This window comes from Epinephelus fuscoguttatus, linkage group LG1 (genome assembly GCF_011397635.1).
Source record: "Epinephelus fuscoguttatus linkage group LG1, E.fuscoguttatus.final_Chr_v1".
NCBI lineage: Eukaryota > Metazoa > Chordata > Actinopteri > Perciformes > Serranidae > Epinephelus > Epinephelus fuscoguttatus.
In genome coordinates, this window is record NC_064752.1 from 13,911,372 (window position 1) to 13,922,068 (window position 10,697).

Sequence of the window (10,697 nt, forward strand, 5' to 3'; positions counted from 1 at the left end):
TCGCAAATGGCTGCAAGTTAGTCCTCCAACATTGGTCCAATGGCTGGGGATTATAGATGAAATATACTGTATGGAAAGACTTACTTTTATTTTAAGACCAGAGATGGAAAAATGTGCAAAATACTGTGAGAAATGGATTGTGTATAAATGCTATTGAGAAAGGTACGACACCATATGCCTGTATGTTAGTGAAAAATGTACTGGGAATTGATCTTGTAACACCCATGACGACCTCATGTTCTTTCTTTCTTAGATAAAAAAAGAGACACAAAAAAAAAAAGAATTTCACGTTGAGTGGATGTTCACATTAAGATGTTTAACAGACGTTGGGTTTTGTTCTTCACACAACTTACGACTAACTGTTGCTCTTTAACGTCAAGATGACATTAGAATGAGACATTTGGAGGACATTTGATTTTAGTTACTTAACAGCTCAACTTTAAACGTCATCTATTGTCATTATCCTATGTCAAATTGACGCTGGCATTAGATATTGTGAAACCAATTTACACTGTTCAAATAAATGTTTTGGGACCATTTTGCCTTAGGTTAGTTTAGTCTCCAGATTTTTGGTTAGGGGGTTACGGTTTTGCTTCAAGTCTGGGCCCCTATTCTCAAGCTTTCGATAGCTTATCAGGGTCTTTCATTTCACATCTCCATTATTTCTTATCAGTTCTACCTGTATTTTTTAGCTGTTTTTGTAAATAAAATTGTGAATTGAATTTAATTGAAAAATAATCTGATACTGAAATTTTGTCACCTGATATTACAACCTACATTCCACCAAATATCAAAGTCTAATGATGCTGGTGGCCAGCTGGGATCAGTCATGCATAATTCCTAAAATAATTCTACTATAATAAATTTCAAAAATGTAAATATATGTTTGATAAACGATTTACCATTTCACATTCAATAGCTCTATATTCAGTGCAATCAGGTCAACTGTCAAAAAAAATGGGATCATCTCAACGTTTTTTTCACCTGTGTTTCAGACCAACAGTGTTTTACAGTGGTCAGGAGGTAGTGAGCTTCAAAAACATTTCAAAAGGGTTACATTGTTAGAAGGAGTTTGTGAGCCACTGGTGTAGACAATAAAGAATGATAAGATACTGTATTTTGTGCATATTAGACTCCTGACTGCTGGAATATTAGTGTGAAGGCAACTCAAGTGTGCTCGGTCAGCACTTTACAGTAATACAAGTCCTTTTTGATCTGCTGGTACGCTCATAAATATTCATATGCACGGTCGGGCCTTTAGGTCAGTGTGGGCTGTGCTCAGCTCTTTCATAAATCACCTGTCAGAGTAAAATATACTACTGACAATAATCCACCGAGCATTTAGGAAAATGATAAGTATTGATTTTAGATATAATGGATCCTGAGTGCTGCAGTCGTACCCAACGTTTCGCTTATCTGCGGACACTCCTCTGTGTTTTCTCTTTGACCGCAGTGAGTCAGACACGAGGCATGTCGGTTCAACTGTTTGTGTGTGTCTGAGTTTGACCTTTAGCAAATGGTAAAATTTGATCACTGAGTTATTCTTGGTTCAATTCCTTAAAGAGGAACACAAGAAATTCAGGGAAGCACATAAGAACTGAATTCATATCAGTGGAAGAAGATGCCGTATTTAGTTTTTCAAATTTAGTAAAAATCAGAGCTACTATGGAGACAGTTGATCTTAATGTGTGAGTTAGTTAAAATATACTGGATGAGTCTAACGGCCACAGTGCCTCTGGAAAAAGTTACATAACTGATAAATATGTTTTTTATGGCATTCATGATGGAGATGTAACATGCTTTAGTAGCTGAGAAGATTACGAGAACAGTTGTATTATTGCTAGTTTTGTCTGATACAATGCAAAATTTTAGGACAGTTCAATGCACAGTATGTAGTTTCTGTTATTTCTGCAGCAGAGTGGGATCATGGGAGTTGTTGTCTTCATTGTTTAACAAGCATTGTGAAAGTCTGTCTATTGTGACTCGAGCACAAATTATGTTTATGAATGAGAACACGCATAAAGGGTCTGATATGCCCGATATGCCAAGCCGATGGTCAGCCATCGGTCAATGTTGGGCTGTCGGTGAGCATCTGTCACCCTAGTTGGTGTGGTGTGGTGTGGTGTGCTCAGCCTACATCAGTTTTTTTTTTTTTTTTGGCCATTTCAGAATCGGCGTTAGCTTCATGATTGTGTTGTTGATGTTGTATCGTTATAATGTTACCATATGCATTAGCTTTGTGGTTGGAGTAAGCTGGATTGAAACATCATGTCAGTGTATTGTCTAGTGGATTGCTGTGTTGCAAAATGGCATGCAATTAATAAAAAAAGTGGTGTGTGGCAGGAAAGAGCAAATGCTGTATTGCTGTTATTACAGTAGTACATTTATGTGATACTGTGTAATTTTCAAGACGTATCATCTGGTGTTTCCCTGAAAGTTAGAGCAACTAGAGGGAGTAAAGGGGATGTGACACCATAGACAGGCGACGTGTCTTGAATAAATGAAATGTCACAGGGTTTGAACATTGTTGGAAACATTTTGGAATAACGTATGTACACAACTCAAAATATATAACATAGGTCTAGTTGTTTTAAGACATTTCAGTGCAGAAAAGTAACATATTAGGGTGTGTATCCACAGCGTTTTTCTTTAGCAGAGAAGGGGTTGCAGGGTGCTGGGGAGGCTTCACCCCTGGGCTTTTGGTTGATTTACATGTGGGTTTTTTTCTATGACAGCAATATCTTGACCTTGACATTAGCTGGGCAGCTAACATAATGCTACATTAACAGAGGCTTGGCGACACAGTTAACAGCAAGCTTCTAACACGTATGGTGATGAAAACACAACACTAACCAACAACATTCAGTGTCCGACCGATATGCTCCAACAAAGGAATTTTCCGTCTTTGTTGTGAAAGTTAGACGGTAGCTAAAGGAGAGGCAGTGACATCACTAGTGCCCGAGTTGTCCAACAAGAAGCGCTAAGAGCAGCAGCACAAAAAAGCCAGAGGGCTCTGAAAATAGTCCTGGACATAAGGCTTTTTCTCCAGGTGGCCAAATGCAGCTGCATACACTCTTTCCACATTGGAAACAACTGAAAAAAGACACCAGTACTCACAAAAAAAACTCTGTGTGGACACAGGCCATTAAACCTTTCACTGCACTTAATATCAGTCATATGTGATTTTAACACTTTTTCCATATTGTGGAATATATCAAAATTTGGAAGAATTATCTTATGAATTCATCCAAATCATACAGACCTAGCGGAGGGTACATTAAGCTAACTAAATCTTAAGAACGTCTTAAATATATGTAATAGATTGCAGTTTTTCAGCATGAATCAGAGGCGCTGCGCTTCATAAAATTAGCTCCTCCGTGTGTTATATAATACTTATACTCAGTTGCCAGATTATTGGGTACACCTAGCTAAAACTAATTGAGTCTAATACAACTGTCCTGCAATAAAATAATGTTGTTTCTTTTAATAAGATATTCAACTTAATGGTTTTAGAGGATGTAGTTTGTGGTGGTGCTCCTGATAAACTGGCAGCCGAGTATATTATAAAACATTTGGCCACTTCATCAAATTAAATGTGTGTTCAATTAAAGTACTTCATCATGTTGATACAAAAACAATATAAAAATCCGATATTTCCATGGAGCAGTCCTGCTTATTGATGTCCAACATTGTCCATGATGGTCCAATAATCCATCCAGAGATATTAAAGTGATAGCTACCACCGTATGAATGGTAGATGTAATTCTCATCATCTCACTGTGCTGTAGTATTGTCGCATCGCTCAACCCTAATTACCCTTTGCTGTTTCTCTGGTTACACTCTGACGTTGCTGTGGTTCTTTGGGCCTGCCCACTATGATTTAACTCAACCAGTGGGTTCAGTTTTTCATCCAGCACGGCTCATGTGACAAGACACCCCGACACGTCTAACTTTGTACAGCATCCTCCTCTATTATTCAGCTAGTCGCTCACTGGTGGTTTCCCAGTGGACGACAGAAGTGAAGTAAGGTGGGACTCACTACAGAGCGCGGCCTCTCACTATATGAACGCAGAGAAACACTACACACATCTTGGTCAACTCCTCTCCGCCTCCGGTCCGACTCAGCCAAGGGCAGGAGCATGTCCATGGAGCGACTGGTGTAGGGGTCCATCTGACTGAGTGGAGATGTCGTCTGGGACAGGAGGTCATGGAACTGCCATGCACGCACACACACAGTCACACAAAAGAGTACAAACACACACACAGCACAGCACAGATTAATGATTTGACAGCACTGTCTACATGGGCTGGTTTCCCTGATCTACATCCAAGCTTAATCCTCGACAAAAGAGCCTCTTCCATGGAGATTCTCAGTTCTTTTTAGCCCAGTTTAATCTGCCTGGGAAATCAGCCCTGAGTATTTAACTGTTGTGAACATAATGATATTGAAGAATCTCATTCCAAAATTAGATATCTGCGGCTGGAAAAAAAGAAGGATCCATTTTCTCACAAAATTATGTTGGCATAGAAATAAAGCTTGTCATGGAACGTTGTTTAACTAGTTTAACCTAAGCTCTGATTCTGATTGTTGATCAATGAGAAAAGTACCAGGGTGTCATCATCGATGTTGTCAACTGAAATACTGAGCACTAAAGCAACACATCTGAACAAACGTGAACCCATTTCAGACAAAAAAGAAAAACATTCTGTATCTTTTATAGACATCAGTGACACTAAATATGGGTTTTATTGAAGCCATAAGCAGAACAGCCTTTCTAATTGGGCATATTGAGCACACCCGATCTTTTCACCAAATTAGCACTGACAGTGTGTTTCTGCACCTGATGGTTAAATAGCAGCACTAACGATGCTGCAGTCTGATTCACACTCTCAATCCTGCAAGGTGCTTTAGATAAAAACATTTTGGCAGATGCTATTTGCACCCAGGTGTTCATAGCCAGCAATGATATCTGCACCTATTTACACACGAGTTTATATCCTGAGCTTCGTAGCAATTTCGAAATATGACATTAACACAAACTGGTCGATTCAGCTATTCTGCTAAGATGTATGTACACAGTGTGCATTCAGCAGCTTTTTACATCCTAGAAATAGAAAATAATAAGTCAACTAAGTCTAAGAATAAAAAGCCAATGGAAATTTATACTGGACTCAAACCTCAGTCTCCTGCGTGAAAGTCCTGTGCTTGACCTATTCATTAACAACATCTTATTTCCTCTGAGGACTGTGTTGCTCTCTATACTACCTCACCTGACTTTCTGGCAGTACGTGTGAGTTTTTCCTTAAAAATTTACCTCTTCAATCTCAGATTTCCAAAATATCCTTATCCTAATCAGCTCCAACCACCACACATCAACGTGATGAATACTAACCAATTACTGCACACAGTTGGATCCATAATAACTCGTTGTAGGGATGTGTGTCAATGGCTGCAGTGTGACTATTTTCATCATAGTGCAAAGACACTCTGAAACATTTTTCCTAGACTGTACTTTGTTATTTTGTGATTGTAGAGTAGAGATATCAAGTCAGTGACACCTAATGAAGACCATATAATACTGTGACTTTGAACTGCATCAGTTTCTACATCCCAACTTAGCAGTAGCATGTTACAGTAATACTATTACTTTTTCAGTAACGGGTAGTGTAACGAATTATCAACTAAATTTCAGTAATAATATTACAGTTATCAAAAATAAATAAATAAACAAAATTTAAAAAATGCATTTTGTTGTAACCCTTCTAAGCATTGGAAATCCAACAATCAGTGACATCCCTGGATTTATTTTTCAAACATTCTGGTGGCATCTCAGCATGCTGAACTACCAACTCCGTCAAATACACCACCCTCGACTTCACCACACTACAGACTGTATGGGTTGTTGCCACGGACAGTTGCGAGAGTTCGCCCAACTGCACATACACAGTGACGGGGCTAATTGTTAGCATCACACAGTTAACATCACCCAACAGTCATTAACAGGTTTACCAACAGAGTTGAGCCATTTCGGTGTCAGTTTGAGATTGTTGGATGTTAGCAACTGCTGCCGTGTTAGCTCCTGCTAACCGGGCAGACGGTGAATTGACTGTTTTGCCGGGTGGAGAGCTGCTCTGGACACAGCAGCAACAGAGATTGTGCTGATCCAGCAAGGAGTTAGAAAATGCAAAAAGGATCAGATACAGGCATCGCATGACTGGAGACGTTTCGATACTACTTGGCACTGGGTTATCTTGGCCAATACATTAAAAAGGTATCAAGTATCAATACCCAGCCCAAGCAGGTGGTGGTACTAAGGCTCTATCCACTGCAAAAACACAACCTCAAACCTCCTAAAACACCTACTACAGCTGACAGCACAACACCATGAAGCTCATGGAACACACCCCACTATAGGTGAGCCCTCTGCAGTCGTGAAGCAAGACTGTAGCCCTACAGTGGTGAAACAACCAAAACTTGATTTTAATTGGGGACAGCAGGCGACAAGTGATAAAGAACTACTGAAGCTTGTGGCTAAATATGTGGTGAGTGAAATGTTGCCTATCTCCATGACAAACTCTCCATCACTCAGACAGATCACTGCAGAAAATACCTGTCACAGGAAACAGAAGACCCCGTGTAAAAAATAAACATGAAACCAAAAAGTAATATAATGAGTCGTAGTAGGGCTGCACAGTATATCGTTTAATACATTGTAATCACGGTGATGACAGATGGTATCAGTAGAAAACTGCACTTTAAAAATGGAACTATGACTTCTTCATTGGTGCCTTTTGTGCTCAGTTCAATGTTCAATTGACCTTTCACTAAGCCCCGCCGCTTCGTGATAGTCTGTCAAGCTGTTGGAGCAATCATGGAGCCCACTCTGTAACTAACTGCACTCCCTGAAGAGATATTATCAATTTTTTGGAAAAATGAAAGAGTGATTCCAGAGAGAAGCAGACAGAGGGGTCTACAGTCTGTGTTTGAAGGATATATCCAGGATGTCAAACTGACTCAGCAGCAACAACAGGTTAAAAAGACAAAGATAGTTAGAAGCTAAAGCCGAACTATAGGCTACAGATCACAGTGTAAAACTGCACCACCACATCACTGGGCATCGAGACAGAAGACAATGAACACAAAGGGAAACTTTGCCAATATTCGGTGTTTGGCTTCCCCCCTGTGCCACCAGCTGTCAGACCTCCACCACCGGATGAGTGGGAGCTCCAAGGGAAGCCAAACAATGTGCTTCTGCAGACACTGCGATTATACACAGCTGGTTGAATATTTCTGGCTCCTGTACATCAGAGTGGGTCTTTACTCAGTGTATAATCATTAAAAAGCAAAAGCAGCATGTGTATACATTCAGTAGGCTATATCTTCAGTAGCTAGCTAGCTAACCCTGCACTTTTCAGGGTTTGATTTTGGTTTTGGAACAGGGAAGAAACATATATCTTTCTCCAACCTCTCCAGGTAATGAGTATCATTAATACAACTGCCATAGACACAGTGTTTGGCTCAAAATCCACAAAAACAGCCTGAAAATGAGGGAAATTTGAAACGATTGCATTAGAGTCAATGGAGCACAGCTGTGTTGATGTCAGACCCTTGTTGGACCCGGCCGATGCTACAATATGATTAGCCAGTCTGTGTTCATGTGGCAGGACTTAGTTAAGGGTGAAATTTTTCAATAAAGCAATGTTGAAAATAATTTCCTTTCATTTTTACAATTCAAAAAGTAGTTTGTTGAACTTTTGCAGTATACTGAAAGGAGCAGAAAGGCAGAACTCATTATGGCATATTTTCCTTATATTGTGCAGCCCTAATGAGTAATGTAACAAATTATTGTTGGCAGGAGTAATACATAAAGTAATAATATTAGTATTGAAAAGAATAACAAGTAATTTTCTGAGTAGCGAGCCCAACACTGATCACCAGTCTTACCATAATTGGGGACAGACGGCGGGACTTCGATGGCGCCTCTTCATAGGGTCTCTCTGCTAGAGAGGCGATGATCCTCTTCCTGTGGCCCAGGGGACCAATCTTAATAACCTACAGAGGACAACATCAGTGCTTTGTCACATCAATATCGCAAACACAAGAATTTATTTAGACAACACTAATAGAGATACATCCAAAATACACTGACACAGAGTTGGTGGCATGCAGCCCTCACTGGCAGACATCCACAGGCAAACAGAAATGACTCTCGTCAATAATTCAGCCTCAATCTGTTTTGCTGTAAGCTTAAAGTACAGCACTGTCTCCTTCCTGGGACACTCTATAATTCACGATCCATTTTTGGACATGGTGCTTAAATAACAGAGGAGAATTTGGTGATTTATGGGATGACAGCAGGTAATATGCAAATGACCAAGTGATTTTTCAATAAAATATATAGCGAAGATCAACTGCATTTGTCACAATCTGAATATGTTTTTAACTCACAGTTGTAGCAGTGCAGGATCACCTGACACATCTATCCATGGTATCTCTGTTGCTTTAAACCTTTTACAAAATGCCATATCCGCTTGTGTGGCTAAAACCCTCAGAGGAGGAAACACAGGTTAATTTTATGTAGTCAAAACTCATTATCTTAATACTGTATATTTGCATAATTGGCTATTAACATTCACGCTCATCCTGTAAAGGTGGATGTCGAGTGATTAATGTTACATTCGCAATTACGTCGCTGGTACAAAATATTCCATAAAAGGCTCGTATGGCTCTTTGTCTGAAGGCTTCAATTATTTATTCAGTGAGAGTCGGAGGCAGATGAGGCAACTGGTCTGTAGTCTGGATTTCTGGTGCTGCTTTCCTTTTTCTCGTGTTCAGAATCCCAGTGAGACCAGTGTGCATGAGGTGTAAGAAATAGGAGAAATTTTTAAATAGTAATAAAGAGCTTTGGGATTGCATGAGAATGTAAACCAGCTCGTAGATCAAATTGATGGTTGATACTGAGATGCTGTAAGATGCTGAAGAGGATGTAGGAAATGTAATGGCCAAAGCAAGTCCTGCCAAGGCGCTCACAGGCAGTTCTGCTACTCTGCACACTGAAAGTAATGTGCCCTCCTTTCACACCCATCTTTCTGTACTGCATCGCAGTCTGCTGGACACCGTCCCTCACACACTGCATATACAGTATGTTTGGCTGCTGCTGCTGCTGCTGCTGCTGCAGCTGTTGCTGGTTTCTGCCATTTTGCCACCACTGTCTTTCTATTAATCACACTCAAACACATAGAAATACAGTGATGAGAAGGAAAACATGATCGTTGTAAATGCTCCCGCCTTCTGTGAGTGCTCATCAACATATCAGATCATGTGGCTGCCTGTCATGACATAAACGATGTTAATGTCTACATGATTACATCACTACTACTACAGCCTCCATTGCTACTTCTACTACCAGCCTTAACTAATTCCCATTAGGGATGGGCATTTTAAATAATTTCTATATTCAAGTACTTGCATTAAATTATTAGCGAGTACTCAAGTACTCCACAAAAAAAATCTAATGTAAGGAACAGGGTCAGGGTGAGGGTTTAGAGTAAACCTATCTGTCTGTGCTGCACAGGCTGCAGAGATTAACTACGATACACAACTTCAATGTTACACAGCTTCCACTGCACATCCATTTCATTATGATAAGTCAAATATTATCTGGGAAAAAAATTACAAAATCCATTTCAAACCCTCAGTTAACTTTGATGGGATGACTGGTTACAGCTGCAGCAGTTTCTGTTTGGTGTATTACTATTAAAGAGATACTGTGTCGATTGTCAACCAGCTTTGTACCATTACTGTGTGGGTAATATGTTAAAACGGACTGTGGTTAACTTCCAAACATCTTACCAGTGCCCAGATCTCCCTGCTCTCCCACTATGGACAGCAGAAGAGAAAAACCTGCCCATTTCTCCATCTCGCTCTCTCAAATTTAGACCAAACTGAAATCAAACTCCATAAACCAAGATTCTGTTACTGTATTGCATATTTCCTGCTGAAAATCACTTCAGAAACATCCCTGCCTGAGGATTTAAGGCAGACAAACTCAGTGACCTCTTTTAAATCTCTTCTTAAAACTCACTTTTATCATCTGGCTTTTCATATCTGATGGTATTTTTACTTTTATACTGTTTCTACTGTTTTCTATCTTGTACGTTTTTTAGATTTATTATTGTTTTTATTGTAAAGCACTTTGTAACTTTATTAGTTTTATCATTATTACTATTATCATATTTTGGAGCACTGTTTGGCTGTATTCCGAGAATGAAACAGGAAGTTGACCCCATACTATTTCCTGTACAGTAAAATGGTGAAACTAAGCAAACTGATCAAATATGAACCAAGATTCTGTTACTGTGTTCCCTACTCTTGGCTCAATTTTTTTAAAAACATTTTTTAGCTTACTTTGCTAACAATAATATGAGATTGTTTGTTACCAGCCGGCCGCCATATTGTTTCCTGTGTCAAAACGGACAAGGTCTGACACAGCGCAGTGCATACTGGTAGCTGTAGGTTTTCTACCTACTGAGCAAAAGCGAATGCTACCGCCCTTTGTCACAGTTTTCTCTTGTCACGAACCACCAATTTCAAAAGTGCTTGTGTGTTTCTGCTGTATTGACAGCCCATTTTTATGAAAAGACCATCTTTCCAACAGTGAAATACTTGTTTAAGATCTTTGGGACAGTTATGAGAT

General features: G+C 39.6%; 1 protein-coding gene across 12 annotated transcripts in view; it reads right to left on the minus strand.

The window, feature by feature from the left end:
- Positions 1–10,697, minus strand: part of anks1ab (ankyrin repeat and sterile alpha motif domain containing 1Ab) — a 60,715-nt gene that overhangs the window by 15,413 nt on the left and 34,605 nt on the right. For 11 of the 12 annotated variants that reach the window (XR_007448930.1, XM_049572001.1, XM_049571522.1 and 8 more), the window contains 2 exons: positions 7,946–8,053; positions 4,040–4,213 (listed from right to left, as the gene is read on the minus strand). Coding sequence is in view for 11 of the 12 variants with exons in the window: in XM_049572001.1 (XP_049427958.1) it covers positions 4,040–4,213; positions 7,946–8,053 (282 nt within the window). In the remaining variant the exon portion in view is untranslated. The remainder of the gene's footprint in view (positions 1–4,039; positions 4,214–7,945; positions 8,054–10,697) is intronic. The other variant, XM_049571603.1, reaches the window with a different exon arrangement.